The 20,933-nt window shown below is 38.7% G+C and overlaps 1 protein-coding gene across 12 annotated transcripts in view; it reads right to left on the bottom strand.

The window, feature by feature from the left end:
* KDM4C (lysine demethylase 4C) overlaps positions 1–20,933 on the bottom strand; it is a 410,759-nt gene that overhangs the window by 326,708 nt on the left and 63,118 nt on the right. For all 12 annotated transcript variants that reach the window (XR_005366745.1, XM_038552336.1, XM_038552337.1 and 9 more), the window contains one exon: positions 15,047–15,240. Coding sequence is in view for 11 of the 12 variants with exons in the window: in XM_038552336.1 (XP_038408264.1) it covers positions 15,047–15,240 (194 nt within the window). In the remaining variant the exon portion in view is untranslated. The remainder of the gene's footprint in view (positions 1–15,046; positions 15,241–20,933) is intronic.

Here is a 20,933-nt window from a genome sequence, read left to right as displayed (position 1 = left end):
GAGGGAGAGGGAGAAGCAGACTCCCCGCTGAGCAGGGCACCTGATGCAGTCTTAAAAGAAGTCAATCCCAGGACCCCGAGATCATGACCTGAGCCAAGTGTAGACACTTAACCAACTGAGTCACTCAGGCGCCCCTGATTTTATGACTTTTAAAATCTTGATTATAGAAAAAAAAAATGCTCACCCTTAAACAGAAATACTCATTTCTAGTTCCTGATATTTTCAAAAGTGAAAGAGTTGAACTTATCTACTGGGAACTAACGTATTTTAAAACAACAGTCTCATGGGGCACCTGGGTAGCTCTGTGTGGAGCCTGCTTAAGATTCTCTCTCTCTCTCAGGGGATCCCTGGGTGGCTCAGCGGTTTGGTGCTTGCCTTTGGCCCAGGGCATGATCCTGGAGTCCCAGGATCCAGTCCCACATCAGGCTCCCTGCACAGAGCCTGCTTCTCCCTCTTCCCGTGTGTGTGTGTGTGTGTGTGTGTTTATGTCTACCATGAATAAATTTAAAAAAAAAAATAGATTCTCTCTCTCCCTCTCCCTCTGCCCCTCCTGCTCACTCACTCTCTAAAAAAAAAAAAACTCTTGATTTATTACACAAATAATAAATATTATGGGCAGTTTAATGAGGAAATGTAAGGATACTAAAAATAAAGTTAAAGTGATCATTTCATGTTTTAAGTAAAAATGATGTTATTCTTAAGACCTACATTTGCTATGTTTACTAGCTCAATATATATTAAGTACAAGTTACTTTTTACTAAAATAATTTTTCTCATTTTACTTAACACCACACTTGGTTGCATTTAATGCCACTGATAACATATGCAAAACTTAATTGGATCCGATATAACTAGGCAATTTTCTAAAAGAAAATTCAACCATATATCTGCTCCTTAAGGCACTGTTAATGAAATTATTCCAACTGAATTGGGGAGATAAAATTTTAGCATAAGCTAATGACAATCATCCAATTTATTTATTCACTGGCCACTTCTTACCAGTTTTTAATCCCCAGTTTACGTCATCTTATATACCCAGAAAAGGGATATATATATATATATATATATATATATATATATATACACACACACACCCCAGACAAAAGGGTCATGTTCCCCATAACATACATAAACACACATGTGCAGTACACACACATACACACACTTGCACACATGTAATGGATATATGCTTGCCCAAAAATGGTTGGACACAGATGGAGGTATACATCCAGAATCACTTTTCTGACAATTGGCATCCAAGTTAAAGCTCATTAATCTGAGATTCAACCATCTACTTAAAGAAAATATAAACATATATACCAGTGTAAATATAAACATAAGTATAAGCATACACATAAGAATAAAGAATAGCTTCGACATAGTCTTCCAGTTAGTCTACAAGACAATAATGAAAATCACATAGCCAACACTTATAGTAAAGTCATCTTCTAAAAGGATATTTATGAAACTTCTCTAGAGGCTAATGATCAGAAAGATTCTCTCCATATATTACACATGTAACAAACATTCTTTACACTGGATGCATGACCATAAGGCATTAAGTGTGTCCCCTTGATGCAGCTTACCCTTTAAAAACCACTAAGGTGTAAATGACCACTACATGTTTGTTCCCCATACTCTTCCAAACTACCCTCCACAGTGTGCTATAGTCATCTCTGCAAACTACAGCTGATCGTGACAAAGCCCTGGACCTCTGAGAGCTGACTGCAACTTGAAGGACAGAAGACAAACTGCTCTAAAGGACACATAGGCCTGCCACAATCTTGACAACTTTTCTGATGTTCCAATCAAACCTGCTCTTTGGCTTTAACAAATCATTTGAAGTTCTTTCCAGTGCCCTTGCTTTTTCACATCTCCACTATTTTCCATTCCCTACTTCTTGATTTTACAGGCCCTCAACTTTGTCAATGAAAATACACATTCCTTTTTCCAAGCTCAGCCTGAGTAACCCCAGGGAGATCTTCCCCCTTTCTCTTTTGCTGTATTACCTCCACCATGACACTCAGAATTTATTCTTTTTTTTTAACTTTTTTTTTAACTTTTTGCGGTCTCCTCTCAAGCTCCTTAGTGGCAAGGGCCAGTGTCCTTTCCCTAAAACAAAGCACCAGTTAAGCGGATGCTCAGTGTTTCCTGACTTTTTGCCACTCTCAAGTGATGAATCATGTTCCTGATCCTCCAGAATAGCAGGTGTGGAGGAAAGGAAGGATATGGGCAAAAGAAAAATACTCCCACATTTTTCATTTCCATTCACCCGGGAATCCATTGCAACCTGAATCCTATTTTTATCATTCGTGATATAAGTGCTTGGACAAAAGTTGCCACATTTTCCAGTCCTTACCTGCTTGGTCCTCTCTGAAATTTTTGACCAGATCCTTGAAACACTCACTTCCTTTTGGCTTTCATGAATCCAACTAATTTCCAAGGATTTTCTACCTTGTGCTCTTGCCGAACCTCAGAGTGACATTTTCTACAACTCCATGTTTTAGTGCTTCCACATTTCTCCCTGAGGGAACCACCTTCACTCAAGGCTTTAAAATCTTCCTTGTGCAGTGCTGAACCACAACTCCATTTTAAGCATCTCTCGTGAGCTCTGAAACTCTACAATGAACCAGCTATTCAACAAATCCATTTGGCAGCCCTCTAACACAATTTGTCCAAAGCTTAATCTTCCAACATCTTCTTGGCAGGCCTGCTTCTCCTCCAGTTCCCCATCCAACCAACTGTCCAAAATGTGGGAGTTGTCTGTGGTTGTACTCCCCTTATTCAACCAATCCCCAAGCTTTATGTGTTCTGCCTTGTAACTGTTCAAGAGAGACCCATGAATCTCATGCCTTTATTTCTCTATCCCCACTACCACCACCTTGATCCAGGCCACCATGCTCTACCAGACATAGTACTGCTGTATCTTAATTACCTTGCCTCTGGCCTTGCCCTCTCTAGTCCACGTAGCCCAATCAGATAGTGTCACTCTCCTTCCCTCTTTAAAATCTATGTAACAATAGAAACTTGTAACTAAATAGAGGCAAGTTGGAGGGCCCAGATGCAGAGGGGTTTACTACAATGAATGACCTCAGTGAGAGGAGTTCTAGTTCCAGGGCCCAGTTTAGAAGTCTCAAAAACACAAGATCAAATTCATGACTCCCTCTTTAAAATGGTTCTGTCTCCCAACATTCCTATTTCAGTTCCTAACTCCATTTTCCCTTAGCCTTCCAAACTAGAACTGTCAACCAACTCTCCCTTATTTCTCAATCTCTCTGTCTCCACTGCCAGTCACAAATTCTATCCACTCTATACACAAAACCTCAAATACATCCTGTAGCATCGCGTCAATTTCAACCTTGATTTGCCCCCAACCAGCCCACTATAACTGAACTCTCTGCTGGCACCTCTCTGGGCAGCCAGAGTATTCCAAACTTTTATTACTTATTGCCTATCTTTCAAGGACACCCTCAACACACACACACACACACACACACACACACACACACAATTTAGCTCTAGCCTTAAATATCAAATAGTCTGTTCTCAGTAGGTTGGACTATGAATTATTCTATCACTCACATGGGTTTTGACCTCACTCCTTGCTTCAAACAGTCCCTTCCATTCCACTTCAAATCCCAGCCTTCCAAGCCCAGATTCCACCTCCTTGAAGTTTTAGTTTTCACTGACCATTATAAATCTCGGCAATCTCATCCTTTTCTTTATCCCAGCATCCTTCTGTTATATTTTTCATGTAATATTTATCATCTACTACTTTACAAAGCCAGCTGCCGTTCAGTGTGCATAAATCACTTTTGACTGGATACCCATTGAGTTCTATGAGGGAGAGAATGCCTACCATGACCCAGAAATTTTCAAGAGTTATCCTTTTTAATGTACCTTGTATAGTGAGTACCCAGTTCATAGCCAGGCACTCTACTATGTACAATTGTTTGGTTATGCAGCTAATACTTAATTCTTTGAGGATATGAATGTGTCTTGCCCTTCTTTGTATTCTTTGAAACCCACCAAATAAGATGTCTACCATTGTATACCCTCAAGTACTTACTGGTGTGTTGAAATTATTAATTGTTCATTTAACCTTTAAGACAGTGTTTTTGTTTCAAAAATAATTAATACTGCCAACAATTCTGCTAATATTAAGAAAGTATGAATCACTAATGAACTACAAACACACTAATTAGATATTTACAGGATGATGTTTTATTTAAAACTAATTTTATGAATTAAAAATCTAATTTGAAGGCCAAGGAAAATATCATAATCCCTCTAAGCACATCTTTGGGTGGTTTACTCAAAGAAGACACCTAAAGTGATGTTATCCTGATGGGTGTAATAAAACACTATCTTGGATGAACAATATCAGGCTGACCTTTCAAACTGTCAGTAGGCAAGGCTGTATTTTTCAAAATGTAATAGGTCCATTTGTCTGATTCAGGTTTTCCTTATGAAGTGGTCACTCTATTTCTTTTCAAGATATGCTCAGTCCGTAAGTCCATTAGAAGCTCATTTTCCAGCACTTCTCAAAGAGAAACTCCTACTTTTCAGATCACTCCCTGTAAGTCTCCCTAACTTGGTGGGGGGAAGGGAGGGGGACCCTGGGGATGTCACTAATGTGCTTAGAAAGAAATGTTCTCAGGCTCCCCCACCTGCTCCACCCATACCTCTGTCACTGTGCTGTCTGACATAGATAGCCGCCCGAGTCCCTCCATCAGTCTCACTAACATGCTACTGGCACCTCCTGTAACATCCACAGCAGTCTTATCAAGCCCAGAGCACAGAGGGCAAAACCTCTTCCAGGTCCGTGCCATGCTCAGGCAAATCAGTCCTAAAACAAAGGGCTGCTCTTTACTCCCTTCCCTTAACTAAGGCTGTATGTGATATAACCCTTTCCTCCTCTTTCGTTTACATTTCTTCTTGCTGTTTCTCTTACAGTCATCTCTCAAAAAGAATAAAGCTCACATCCCCAAGGACAGTTTTCTGACAGACAACTAGTCTAAATTGATCCTCCCCACTTTTACCTGACTTGTTCTCTACAGTTACTAAGGGCTGGAAAACTCAGTGAAAAGATTAACTGACCAATAAATACTGTAACAGTTCATCACAGCCACCATTTATCGAGCATTTATAACACCAGACCTGGTGCTAAGATCCTGTAATCCAAGTTCTACTGCTACCACCTCCACTTTACTGATGAGGAAAACAAGGCTTAGAAGGATTAATCTACTTGAGTAAGAAGGGTAACAAGAAGGGTAACAGAGGTGACATCCAAGGCCAGACCAATGTGACTCCAAAGCCTAAAATATGCTTTCCAGGCCCATATTCCATTCCTGTTTCCGGACCAATCACCACAAAGATGCCAACCAGAAGGAAGTAAGGGGCCTAATAAACCCCTCTCTCTCCAAGGACATATACAATGACTACTGCAATTATTGGAGGGTAATCCAAATTTTGGAAGAAAAAGTCTTCTGCCGGCTGCTAACAAAACAAATTCCAATATTCACACAGAGTAATTCTCCCAGCTACCCTTCCTACCACTATCCATTTTTAAAGCTCACAACTGGAAACAAAAAAAATCACTGAGATCTCAAACTAAAATTACAATGTGCACCAACCAAAAGCATTTTAAGACAAAAGCATTTTATTTTAAGACAAAAGCATTTTAAATAAAATATAGATATAAAAAACAAAGCCATTAAGCCACTACTAAGTTTTCCTTTGATTCTTCTTACAAAGAACTTCATGAATCAAAAAGTAAAGTACCTATTTATATTTCACAAAACTCAATATTTCCAAAGTGGTTACTTTACAATATGCTTTTTAGTCATGGCATATTCCTAGTTGTGTCAAAAAGAAGGCTGCACAACTGTGGATTTTATATGTGTGATTATGTTACATTTTCACATTACTGATGAAGCTAACAAGTTTTAATATTGTGCATTTATTAAAGTTTAAGCGTTCATATTTTAAATTATAAAGTCTTATTAGTTAATTGCAGAAAATAGAAGATCGCTTACTTCATTTGCAGTTCTTAAAAACAAAAGTATGGGGCAGCCCTGGTGGCTCAGCGGTTTAGCGCCGCCTTCAGCCCAGGGTGTGATCCTGGAGACTTGGGATGGAGTCCCACATCAGGCTCCCTGCGTGGAGCCTGCTTCTCCCTCTGCCTCTCTCTCTCCCTCTCCCTCTCTCTCTGTCTCTAATAAATAAATAAAACCTTTAAAAAAAAAAAAAAGTATGTGAGAAACAGAAGTGCCAGGCTACCCCTTCCAGATAAGGCCCTCACTGCATTCTCCAAAGGAAGGCTCCTCACCCCCTCACACTTACCCAAAATCATGTTCCCTCCCTAAACATCATGGTCCCTGGAACAGGAGGCAGTAGTGGTCCATATCCAAGGAATGATCCATACATGAATGTAAAAGCCTGATCCTCTTGCCTTATCCTGGAGCAATTCTGAAGGGACTTGCCAGCTCCAGTGCCTGCCTGTGTGATCTGCCCATGGCTCTACTGCAACTTAACTTCCCTTGACGCTCAGTCCTGCCTTCTATCACCCTCACAGGTATTGTCCAATTTGGCACACAAATCTGAGTTTCAAAGTAGGCTTCCTGAGCAACCTGAGTTACAATGAATATGTCTGTAAGGAGGTGGCACTTAAAGCCAGGCATCTAAAAGCATGGCCTAAAGAACAAAGTATTTGAACTGAGGCCCTACAAGACTTTAAAAAAGCCCCTGAGCAAAGGAAGAGCTTAGCCCCACCCTTATTCTATGTTAGAGCCTGTTTCTTAACAGAATAATTAAATGAAAAATACCAGCCACATCTAAATGAAAAATACCAGCCACATCTACAGACAGTTGTAAGTCGGGAAACTGCAGGAAAAAAAAAAAAAAATTCCTAACAAAGAAGTTTCAGTGAATAGCTGAGCATTAAAAATGTAAGCAACTAAAAAAAAAAAAAAATGTAAGCAACTGGGCAGCCCGGGTGGCTCAGTGGTTTAGCGCTGCCTTCAGCCTGGGGAGTGATCCTGGAGACCAGGGATTGAGTCCCATGTCGGGCTCCCTGCATGGAGCCTGCTTCTCCCTCTGTCTGTGTCTCTGCTTCTCTCTCTCTCTCCTCTCTGTGTATTCTCATGAATAAATAAATAAAATCTTTAAAAAAAAAAAAATGTAAGCAACTTGGGCACCTGGGTAGCCAGTCAGTTAAGCATCTGTCTTTGGCTCAGGTCATGATCCTGAGTTCCTAGGATTGAGCCCCACATGAGCCCCGCTCAGGCTCCCTGCTCTGTAGTGAGCCTGCTTCTCCCTCTCCCTCTGCCTGCTGCTCCCTCTGCTTATGACTGCACTCTTTCTCCCTGTGTCAAATAAATAAAATCTTAGAAAAAAAAATGTAAGCAACTCTTTTTCATCTGGGATTCAAAATACAGTTCAGTATCCACACACATGTAAATTAATATCTTAATATCTTAATAAAAATCAAGCAACTTTTTGTCTTAAATCATTTTAGAACTTAGTAAAAACAATAACTGCACAAAACTTGATTTTCAAGAAAGAATATATTTTGTGTTACTTAATCCACTGAAATATTTCTAAGTGTGTCTTACACAATACTGGTGGGTTTTTTTTTCCCTGAAAAGAAAAAGATACTATGAATTATTAGTTGATGTCAACTATAGGCAACATAAAAGAAGTATTTACTCCTTAATACTAACCTCTCTAAAATACTCGAGATAACACAGTAAGCAGTAAAATGATTTTTCTAATACTAGAGGATCAAATGAATGATTTTCAAACTGTTTTCTATGCCTCCCCCCATCCTCCATCTGGGACCCAGTATTTCTCGATAAAAGTGCTTAAGGAAAGGGGTTCCGGAGGGAGAGTGTCCCATCAAACACATTTCAGCCAGGTCAGCTCTTCCTTCATTTTCAGTTTTATATATTGACCTTCTAAAGAAATTTTCAGAAAGTCTGAAAACTTCTGTTTTCTTAAAGTGATTAGCATAGTGCCTAGCACATGTAAAAGGACTTCTCTAAGGGGCACCTGGGTGGCTCAGTTATTTAAGCATCTGACTCGATTTCAGCTCAAGAGATGATCTTGGGGTCCTGGGACTGAGCTCTGTGTTGAAGTCTCCTTGAGATTCTCTCCCTCTACCTTTGCCCCTTTCCCCCATCGCGTGTTTGAGTTCTCTCTCTCTAAAATAAATAAATCTTAAAAAAAGAGACTTCACTAAATAGAATGTTGTCACCAAAAACAAACAAAACATACTTCACCACCCTAGTCAAGCCCTACTCCTTAAAATGCAAGCTTACAAAGAATGAAGACATTTAAAATTAATAAGGCAGGAAACAACAAATGTTGGAGAGGATGCGGAGAAAAGGGAACCCTCATACACTGTTGGTGGGAATGTGAACTGGTGCAGCCACTCTGGAAAACTGTGTGGAGTTTCCTCAAACAGTTAAAAATAGACCTGCCCTACGACCCAGCAATTGCACTGTTGGGGATTTACCCCAAAGATACAAATGCAATGAAACGCCGGGACACCTGCACCCCGATGTTTATAGCAGCAATGGCCACGATAGCCAAACTGTGGAAGGAGCCTCGGTGTCCAACGAAAGATGAATGGATAAAGAAGCTGTGGTTTATGTATACAATGGAATATTACTCAGCTATTAGAAATGACAAATACCCACCATTTGCTTCAACGTGGATGGAACTGGAGGGTATTATGCTGAGTGAAATAAGCCAGTCGGAGAAGGACAAACATTATATGTTCTCATTCATTTGGGGAATATAAATAATAGTGAAAGGGAATATAAGGGAAGGGGGAAGAAATGTGTGGGAAATATCAGAAAGGGAGACAGAACGTAAAGACTGCTAACTCTGGGAAACGAACTAGGGGTGGTAGAAGGGGAGGAGGGCGGGGGGTGGGAGTGAATGGGTGACGGGCACTGGGGGTTATTCTGTATGTTAGTAAATTGAACACCAATAAAAAATAAATTAAAAAAAAAAAGAATGAAGACATTTGAGATCTTAGAAGAGATAAATCAATTTATAAGCCAATCTGTAGATATGCAGTCACTCACTCACACACACACACACACACACACACCATCTTCCTATATGCTCAAGTCAAAGAATAATTTTGGCAAAACAAATATTAAGTAATACGTATTTTCTACAAAATGCTTTCTAAACAGTAAAATTAAAACTGAAAAGGAGGGAAGAAATATGGGGGAGAAAAGATAAGCTAGGCAAAGTAATTGGTGAACTATGACATAGAGAGGGAAACATGCACAGAAAGACTAAGATAAACACCCAATAGGAGAATCTGATCTCTGGATCGAGCCATGCTTCTAGCTTATCCCAACCATACACACTAGCAAATATCCTTTTACTTCAACTGGGTTTATTTTATTTGGAGCCAAGAATCCTTATAAATACAAGATCTATGAGGTCTTAAGTGTAAGACATGCAATATATATTTATTAACTGAATTGTATGTATATCAATCAATGTTATTGATTGAGCACTTATGATGCATCAGAAGCTGTGGTACATGCTTGTATATTGTATTTTATCTGATCCACACAAGTACCTTAGAACTATCAGAGTGTTTTAGGAGAGGAAATTGAGGCATGGAGTTTATAATAATTACCCAGGTCACATGCTCAGCAAAAATATTGCCGGAACTCAAAACACAAGAGTCAGGTATAAAAAACTCATGCCCTTAAATACCACACAACACTGCATACCTAATGAAAAAAGCATCAAACTAAGTTTAACTACCTATCCTGAATAATCTGACATTTCTTAGTATACTTCTACAAAATCTCACAGCTAAATAAATTTAAACCAAGTCCAAAATACTATAACCCATTCTTAATTTTTCTAAAAACATCCAGGAGAAACTTCTTTCCTGATTTTAGAACTTTTCATAGCTTAAGACATGTCCTCTCAAATCTCACCTTTATCATTCCCTAGCGAATAAATCACTGTGTTCGGACACAGTTTCAGGAAGAAGGATTCAAGGTACCATCTAAATTCTGTGTCTCGCAGCAGTTAACCACTAACACATATAACACCTGAAAGGGAGAATTATATTTTATGTATCCTTGAAACCCCTAGTCTATTATATGCAGATGTATCATGCCAAGTTCAGGCTTCAAGTCATTGCTTGAAAAATGATTTATTTTCATGAGATTGTTAAAATAATAGTAACTGGAAATATTCCTCTAGTACTTTACAGTTTACAAACAAAGCACTTTTACACAAAGTATATCCCTGGACCCTCTTAGCAATCCCATAAGGAGACAGAGAATAAATCACACCTCCATTTGGCAGTTAAAATCATGATGAAAGAAGTATAGTGATTTGGCCTAAGTCATTCAGCTGGTGACAGATTTTAAAACAGGTCTTCTAGCTTCAAAGTCAATGTTCATTCCAAGAAAATAAACATTTTACCACTGACTACTAAGGCAGTTTTCTATCTGCTTATTTAAAGCATTCTTTCTCCCCTAAACCTTTATGCCAGAAATGTTTAAATAAATCATAACCTCTTCTAAAATCTCTTCAGTACAACTCTGTGTTCATGAACACTTAGTTAGCAAAATCTGCCACACTCAGTGCCCAGAAAAAATATGTCTCAGGGCTTCTACGTGGAGATGTGTATCTGTAGCTACTCAGAAATTTCAGAAAGAGATTGAAAGAAAAAAATGAATGTTCTCAGAAAGAAAATGAATGTTCTTAATAGCTACACCACAGATAAAAATCTTTATAAAGTGCTCTATATATTTCCTTGTCTGCCCTTAAACAGACTGTTCCAAACCAAACTCTCCTGATTCAACAAGAATTATTTAAAAAGCCTCAGTCCTATAACCAGGACCTATGTTAAGTGCTGATAATTCAAATGCAGACAGAAACCCTAACTTCAAGACAGACACAGGAAAGGGTGAGGAGGTAGTCAGAAGCACCTGAAAGGTGCAAAAATATGGGCAGCATATGGTTCAGAAAGCCTTGGGCAAAAAATAAGGAATACACTAGCAGAGAACAGCAGAGAGCACCATAGACTTAGTCAGTTTTTAAATGATATCCAAAACTTGATACCTGAGGGTAGAATTGAAGAAGTTGAAGTTCAACACCGACCTATAAGACTAAAAGGAAAAGACACATTGCTAGGGTCAGAGATGTCAAGCACAGGCGAGGACACCCCTGGAGAAATGTAAAGGCAACTATCCCACATACAACTCAACAAGGAGAAGACAGCATAAAAGGAAACCAGTGCATATATATATGTGCATGCACATAGAAAATCTTATATTGCCTCCTCATCTTCCCATTTTGTAGACAGAGTAAGTAAAAATATTCCTGTGGTTCTGATTACAAATCACAGAATTAGAACATTAGAGATCATCCCGATTAACTTTGTCATTTGTGGGTGAGGAAACCAGAGTCCAAAAAAGTATAGTTACTGGGGCATCTGGATGGCTCAGTCCACTGAGCATCTGACTCTTGGTTTCAGCTCAGGTTATGATCTCAGGGTCCTGGAATGGAGTTGGCTAGGGATAATCTCCCTCTCCCCAACCCCTCCTCTAAAATAAATAAATAAAATCTTTAAAAACAAAGAAGTACAGTTATTTGTCCAAAGCCACAAACGCTAGTAGCAGAATAAGGAGTAGAGCCCAGATTGCTGGTCCCTTGAATCTAAGCTATGCTACCAGACACTGCCTACCTCCCAGTATTTACATGAATTTGTATTGCCTCTACCACCTTTCAAAGCTCACTTAAAATATATTATGATGAGTACTAAAATGAATTTTAATGATAATAGAATTTATCTCCAAATTATTTATGCTGAACTAATATAATCTTTCATAAATCTACTGGGAAATATACTTAGAGTCATTTATATCATTTTTATCCTACAGTAGTTATCTTAGAAGGTGGAATGTAGATTAGTGGTCATAACTCACTGCTGGGTTTTATTATTTTATCATTATAAATAATGGTCAAGGTTAAAGATAATAGTGATATTATAAATCTACCATTAATGCATATAATTAAGTCTATATGTCTATAATAACTAATAGAGTAATTAACTACAGAAAATATAGATGCTAGCAGAAAGAAATTCTTTGAAAATGGGCATAATTATTCTCATTCATGAATAGTGGTACTCTTTCACAAAGCCACAAGACTCAAGAATCAGTCTTTTCCCTGACTAGAATGCTGTACCTTAAGTGATCTTTAGGAGATAACAGAATTCTGTTGGGGGGGAGTGGGGAGGATCATCTTTCTTGATAAGAAAGTAGAGACACCATATAAACTCCTCTAATAGTGGGGGGTAAAGGGAAAAAAATAAAATTAACCTCTCTAATACTATAATCTCAAATTATTGTCCCAGGCATTCTCATTAGCTGACTTCTAAAACACCTCCAGGAAAGTTCTGCTACTAACTTTTCAGATTTTTTAAGGAAAATATAGTATATAGTTGCCTATATACTAGATTTTACCAACATGTTGAATTTACCCAATTCATTTAATTTTGTTCACACTGAAACTGAATGTCAAAAGAGCAGGTAGGTAATTACGCAGCTGAGAAACTGCCCAAGTGTCTATGGATGGCTTAAAATATTTCTCTAAGTCTCTCAAAGTTAAGTCCCAAAACTACTAAAGGATGACATTCCAACAGATGTTACAGTGGTGTTGTAGAAACATGACAGAGACCCACGGGGCCTAAAGTGTGTGCTCAAAACTGGCCCCCAGTAAACACCTATGTAATGAATAGTCCCGCCATACCATTCTGTCACAAAAGCCTCTCTGGGTCCTAAACCACCTACTAAAAATGCGTAATTTTTATTTATTCCATTAAGAGAGCAGAATGTTAAGAATTTATCAAATAGAATGTGCAAGTAAAATGCCTTTAAAATAAGTTAAACAGCTTCCCCCTAATTTTTTTTAGATCACACAACTCCATATGAAATGAGAACTGCCTGGGGATGCCTGGGTAGCTCAGTGGTTGAGCATCTGCCTTCGGCTCAGGGCATGATCCCAGTATCCGAGGATCGGGTCCCACATCTGGCTCCCTGTGAGGAGCCTGCTTCTCCCTCTGCCTATGTCTCGCCCCTCTCTGTGTGTGCCTCTCATGAATAAATAAATAAAATCTTTAAAAAATAAAAAAAAAAAAAGAAATGAGAACTGCCTGGATTTTTCTTGTAGGTCCTAAGAACTTTGCTCTTCCACCTAAAACTTGCCTTCCAACTAAATATCATTTTTTATAAATTTATTTTTTATTGATGTTCAATTTGCCAACATATAGAATAACACCCAGTGCTCATCCCATCAAGTGCCCCCCCTCAGTGCCCGTCATCCAGTCACCCCCTCCCCCCGCCCACCACCTCTTCCACCACCCCTAGTTCGTTTCCCAGAATTAGGAGTCTCTCATGTTCTGTCTCCCTCTCTGACATTTCCCACTAATTTTTTCTCCTTTTCCCTTTATTCCCTTTCACTATTTTTTATATTCCCCAAATGAATGAGACCATATTATGTTTGTCTTTCTCCGATTGACTTATTTCACTCAGCATAATACCCTCCAGTTCCATCCACGTCAAAGCAAATCGTGGGTATTTGTCGTTTCTAATGGCTGAGTAATATTCCATTGTATACATAAACCACATCTTCTTTATCCATTCATCTTTCGATGGACACCGAGGCTCCTTCCACAGTTTGGCTATTGTGGACATTGCTGCTAGAAACATCAGGGTGCAGGTGTCCCGGCATTTCATTGCATCTGTATCTTTGGGGTAAATCCCCAGCAGTGCAATTGCTGGGTCGTAGGGCAGATCTATTTTTAACTCTTTGAGGAACTTCCACATAGTTTTCCAGAGTGGCTGCACCAGTTCACATTCCCACCAACAGTGTAAGAGTCATTTTTGATTAGGAACTTTGCCAAATTTGAAATTTTGGAGAAAATTTACAACTTCACATCTCACCACATGATAAAATCCCAAGAGCAAGTAATGGCAAAATGGAGATGGAGATTATCCCCAAATTGCTGTACCTCAACACCTAATCAGCAGGAGAACTTGGAAAAAGAGCTACTATTTTTAACTTGGAGGCAAGAAAGCTACTGGGCTGACACAAGCACCTGAAGAGCATCCTATCATGTTCACATCCAACTGAAACATCATCTTTCTGGTCAAGGTGATGCTTTGCATAAGCTTCTGTCTGTGTTTCCCTGCACATACGTGCATTACAGAAAATAGAATTAATTGATACTTAAATTTCCCTAAGACTAAAACCCACCAAAAACAAGTTTAAAACATGAAACTGGCTAACTACAAAGGATACCAGGATAACTGACTAACAATTATGTATGTTAAATGTACTAACAAGTACATAATAATGTACTTACTACATGATGTATTATACAAAGCGGTGCATCTTTAAGTCATGGCTCAGAAAGATGAGGAAAGAGGCTCAGAAACACAGGAAGTTACAAGTTAAGAACAGGTGTTAACAACAACATTCTTTTCGCCATGCCCATCACCCAAAGAGCAGTAACAGGCCTCCTGATTCATCCCTTCTCTCCTACACTCATCATTTATTTAAAAGAGGCTGGACCACAGATCATTACTATTACCTAATACTCTACATACATGAGGTCAACTTTCACTCTTAACTATTTCCAGCATACCTTCCAAACAAATGCTCAAAGAAGTAAAAATGACTAACAAATTCTTTAGGACTACAATATCTATCAATCCATGGCCACTTTAAAATGGTCAGCAAGCCACTTTAGACATACCAGTCAACTACTAGCTTTATGGTTTTGAGCAAAACCATGGGCAGAATGGAAGATAATCAATTATTACACTGAAAAACTTTCATATAAATTTCATATAAATTATATTAAAAACTTTCATATAAATTTCATATAAATATGAATTCACCAGATAAAGGGAAGAAAATCCTCAATAGGTTCATATTGCCCAAATTTAGAACTCCTAAGCAAATGAATATTAAATATGTAACTTGCCAAGACTTGGGCTCTCCAAAGTGGAGATAATTAATGCTGTAGAGGTCCATATCCTCGGTGTGCCATGCGAATGTGGTTTTCCACATGCCAAAATAGAGATAAGGGGTATTTACACCCTCTATAGAAATACCGCACTCTTCCTCAACCACATCCAAGACTGTATTTAGGCGAGCTATGTTCCATTCATCCACATCCTGGAACCAAGAGAGAGAGAGGAAATAAATCAAACATTAATAAACTAATAACAATAACATTTACTAATCAAACTATCATGTGCCAAAACTATCACTGTATATTTTAATTCACTGAGAAATGAAAAATAATCATTACTCAGGTGATAGATATAGATAGATAGATAGATAGATAGATAGATAGATAGATAGATATATCAGTAATTATCCAAGATTACTATTGGCATTATGTGGTTCTTTGTGAACATTAATATGAAAGTATACCAAAACCTTACCAACTCCAAATGGAAGTGCAGGTTAAGGCCCCACCCTCATGTGCTATTAGCAAAAAATCACTGATTGAAAGAGTAGGACTTGGAGTATATGCTTTCCATCTTCAGCACGCCTTTTATTTGAGGGGGGAGGTAGTTTTTTGCTTTTTAGTTTATTTGTACATTAGTTTAGAAGTCATGTTCAACATTGGACTGATCATTTCAAGATACCAATGGCAAAATATATCTTATGCACTCCCACCGCATCCATCCCCATTTCAATTTTAGCATGTGATATATCATTTCCTAAAAATTCTACCTCTAATTATAGGAAAAACTCTTAGCATTCTTTTAAACCATAGGTCATTATACTTTTACTATTCCTTCAACTAAATATTCTTATGTTGCTGGGAAATTTTAAAAACAAAATAACTGATAAAAAAAATACTTATCCAAACTTTAGTAAAATTGCTGGAACAATGTAGTTTGTTTTTTTTTTTTTTAAGGGATCATGGATTTATCTTTTTTTTTTTTTTAAAGATTCCATCTATTCATGAGAGACCCAGAGAGAGAGAGGCAGAGACACAGGCAAAGGGCGAAGCAGGCTCCATGCAGGGAGCATGACATGGGACTCGATACCGGGTCTCCAGGATCACACCCTGGGCTGATCACGGCGCCAAACCGCTAAGCCACCAGGGCTGCCCTAACAATGTAGTTTTATAGCAATAATGGTGATGACAGAAAAAGATGGGAGTCACTGATACTAAAGTTATGGTGATAGGAAAAGATTCTGGTTTTATTAGAACTTACTAATTATTCAATCATAACTCACAACTGCTTAAGAGTTTTACAAACTGAGTATTTTTCCTACATACCTTTTCATAATGAAACATAAACATTAGGAATTAGGCCCATTCCTATGTAATCATGAGGAAACTGCAATGTCTTTAAATCGACTTCAATCTCCTTGCGGTACTATTAAAGAGGGGCATTAAATGTGTTCCTGTATTCCGATAAGGCTTTTTCCAATGACTACACCAATGACCACACAGACGACCACATCTAATATTTCCCTTATACACTAAAAACTTCCAGGGTTGTTCTGTTTTCATTTTGGTCTCTAGATGATTCTCTCATCAGTACTAATTGTACTTCCTCAAGATTTGGGTTAAGAAAATTTTTGATGCAGCAGTTAGTGAAGCTCTGCCTCAGGTAACATAATTAAAAGTCTCAGGGGGAATAACTTAATTCCCAAATTCCCCTAAGCAGCCACTCTATCTACAACTTAAACCCCACAATGGCAAGTTTGCTATTTGGAAATTGATCAAAGTAGTACCTTTTTTATAGAAGATACTAGGTTCCAACTTGTGAAACCTCATAAAAAATTAAATCAAATTCTATAAAATGTTTTATCTCACTCTATATATAGCAATGCAGTCTCTTAACTCTAGTCCAATCAGATCTCCGTCCAATCACTCTAATAATAGAGTCCTATTTGAAAGTCATTACTGAGGCAATGAGTCTAAAGTAATAAATGAGCACCATATTATAGGAATCATTTTAAACCGAATGAGCTTGAGAATTTAGGAACAAACTATTCCTCTAAATTCCTACATTTGGAGAATTCTTATCTTTATTTCTGACTGACATTATCTTTCAGAAATAACTGAGAATGAATCCCTTGACATCCTTTGACTGCTGCTCTAAAGGGAAGAAGGTAGGGAAGTAAGAGTGCTGAGAGAAGACCTAGATTACAGCCTCAGGTCTGCCACGGACCAGAGCAAAAATCACTGAGGCTTTCTGAGCTTCCAGTCTTTCTTCATGAAAACATGAGAGCAACAGTATCTTCCTGCATCTTTCAGAGTTGCTCAGACTACTGAATAGACTAATGGACACAAAATCTTTGGAAAATAACACCTACTATTTCTTAGAACCCATGAAATAAACATTTCCACTATTCTCTAATAACTATTACTGAAAAGCCTCCCCAAACAATGAGATAAGTGATAATAAAGTCCTGGGGGAAAAAAAAAAGTCCTGTGAAATTCACACTGATTCATTAATGGGCAGGTAACATATCTGCAGTACTTTCTTCTGGACAGAGCCATGGTTGCCATGATGCTGAAACTTAATTTTAAACTTTTAATAAAATAAAAAGTCATATCATTTCAACTAAAGAGGTTATTAAAATATTAAGAATAACTGACATAATAGACTAAAATAAATATTACTGCTTCAAAATTCCTTCTCCTATTTGTGTTCTATACTTCTATACTATTGAATGAACTACCTAACTGCTCTGCTAAAACACTGAAAATTCTGTGAGGGTGACCTCACAGATTTAGATAAGGAGTACATCTAGTCTGTCATTTGGATGAAGTGTTATACCATACTCTACCCCAGTCCATTACACATACATACTAAACCTATTCAAAACAATCCTGTAAAATAGGTAACATTATACCCAAAGAGCAAATGGAAAAACTAATATACCTAGCTAGTAGGTGGCAAAGATAAACCTAAGTCTGATTCCTGAGCCTAAACTCTATGCTCCCAGTTCTGAACATCTTAAAATGTATTGTCTTTTCTCAGCCTTTTCAACAAAGATCCAAGGAGTTAAAATTTAGGACAGGCAAACATAAAGTTCCCACATTCTTCCCACCCACAGGTAGAGCCATCCTAAACAAACACCGGCAAAGCTTAAAATGCAAGCCTGCTTTTACTTGTGGGGGAGGTAACAAAATTCATTTAGTGTAAAAGCAGTCTCCACAAAGACCCTATCTACAAACAAGCCCCACAAAGACAGGTCAGAATTTACCAAACTATTCAAAGCTTACAGCCATTGAGTCTTAGCAGAAAGTCTATACACCAGCCCAATAGGTCCTTGAGCAGTATTTGTAATTCACCTGACTTCGCCTGGGCACATGTTTCCTGCCAGGTGGCACTCCCTTCACTGCAATCACCCATTCAGTATTCTGGACCTATTTACCCAGTATCTGTCAGGTTTTCTAAAATAATTCAAAATTGGTCCATGATTTGTGCATATTTGCATAATTGAGAATTTATGAAGGATTTTTCCTTTCAAACTCTGTATCTTCCACCTATCAGGAATCAGATGGCAGTTTGAAAGAATTCTTAAACCTTCATTACCATAACCAGAGTCAGGAGCTGTTTGAAGACCAGGCGTTGGATTTCATAGAGGGAGTAAGGACAGAACACGCATGATGCATTTATACATCTCCATAGAGAAGCAGTACCAACACTGAGTTCCTGGCTCTGGTACTCTGAGCCTACATCCTTGAAATAGACCTGGACAATAAGCACCCCCTCCTAGGACTGTGCACATGTGTGACTCCCTGTATGACTGCACTCAGTCCCTCCAAGACTGAAGGATGACACAGTAACAACATGTCATGTTAGAAACCTCATCAATAATGAACAATCCCGGGGATCCCTGGGTGGCGCAGCGGTTTAGCGCCTGCCTTTGGCCCAGGGCGCGATCCTGGAGACCCTGGATCGAACCCCCACGTTGGGCTCCCGGTGCGTGGAGCCTGCTTCACCCTCTGCCTGTGTCTCTGCCTCTCTCTCTCTCTCACTGTGTGTCTATCATAAATAAATTAAAAAAAAAAAAAATAATGAACAATCCCCTAACACAGAGAAATAATGCAAAACTCACAGTAAACCAATTTTTCCCAAGATATTTTCAATGGAATCCTACCAGAGGCTGTGGTCATACTTTGGCCTCATTTTCCTCCTCCTCTTAGAGAATCTCAGTGCTGATAGGTACTCCTATCAAAGAGGCCCTATTATAAGAATGTCTGTTTAACTCTGTTCAACCCCAAATAGTATTTGGGAAATTATTTAACCACAGAATCTTGTTTATAGAATACATTAACATTCCATAAAAACATGCTGTGTGGGACAGCACATTCAGAAAAGGATTATAGGAAACTCCTTAAAAGCCTCAGCCCAAATAACTCAGTAGTAAAAGAGAAAATAATATAAGCCACAGCTGTGATGGCCTTTCAGAACCCAGGTGTGTGAGGGTGGCTGGAATATGGTCATATCTATTGTCATAATACACATATGTAATTTGATTTTGTTACCTAAAAACACATAGGGATAGTATAAATGTAATGCAATTAAAACCTTCCTCAAAAGGTATTTCTAAATGGAGACTAAGAGATTAAAACTAGGAAGATAAGACAGAAGACATTATCAAACTTTTAAAACTACCAAATATACTGATGATCAGAGAATGGGCAGGCAGGCATGCGTGCATGCATACATACATACATAAGAAGCCACAGGGGCGCCCAGGTGGCTCAGTTGGTTAAGTGTCTGCCTTCACCTCAGGTCATGATCTCAAAGTCCTGGATTGAGTCCCACATCGGGCCCACACAGAACAAGGAGTCTGCTTCTCCTTCTCCCTCTGCCTCCCTCACATACCCCACCTGGTGCTCTTTCTCTCTCTCAAATATAAAATAAGAATTTTTTTAAAAAATGAAGACACATCCATCAAAGACTACATAAAGGTGGTTCTAAGACAAAAGACAAATTAGTAAACTTATGAAAATCATGGTTAACACACACCCTCTTTTTCTGCCCTCATCCAGCAAATAGCAAAATGGAATGAAGAATTTCTATCTCAAAGAAAGATACAATTTCAGAAAAGCAGCAAGCTGTATAGAAATCAAAAGTGGGACACCTGGGTGGCTCAGTGGTTAAGCATTTGCCTTCAGTTCAGGGTGTGATCCCTGGTCCAGGATCGAGTCCTACACTGGGCTCCCCACAGGGAGCCTGCTTCTCCCTCTGCCTATGTCTCTGCCTCTCTGTGTGTCTCTCATGAATAAATAAAATCTTAAAAAAAAAAAAAAAAAGGAATCCAAAGCTCTCTGATCAAATACTGGCTCCACCACTTACCAGAGTCATAGGATCTGATGGCTTCTCAACAGTCACCTGTGGCAGAGCCATAACCAAGGTTCAAGTCTGCCAACTGGGCCCTGACAAGACTGTGATCACCTTGAAACAGCCACAGTAAAGGTCCAGTCTCTAACTGGAACTACTTTCAAAAATTATATCCTTGCCAGCAGAATTAGGGTCCTAAGAGTTCATAAATCCAAACCTGTCTACCTCGGAGGACAACTGTAAAGGTAAGATTACAAAATACATATGAAAATACTTTTTTAAATTTCCTAACCAAATTTTTCTTTCAAAAACATAGGAGGGGGTTTCAGGACCAAAGCCTGTTTGAGTGCTATTTCCCAGGGTTCAGGACCCACCTCACCTCCAAAAGAATCAGCAGCAGCACGTTCCAAAGAGCACAGCAGGAAGTGAAGAGCTGAGTGACAAAGCAGGGCTTACAAATTCAGGTGTCCAAAGACCCCAACAGATAACTTAGTGAGTGAAGCAGCCAAGTGTGAGCCAAGGAGGGGAGACCATTTG

Source organism: Canis lupus, chromosome 11 (assembly GCF_011100685.1).
Source record: "Canis lupus familiaris isolate Mischka breed German Shepherd chromosome 11, alternate assembly UU_Cfam_GSD_1.0, whole genome shotgun sequence".
NCBI lineage: Eukaryota > Metazoa > Chordata > Mammalia > Carnivora > Canidae > Canis > Canis lupus.
The sequence above is the reverse complement of the archived record's forward strand: the minus strand, read 5'-3'. Positions and strand labels throughout refer to the sequence as shown.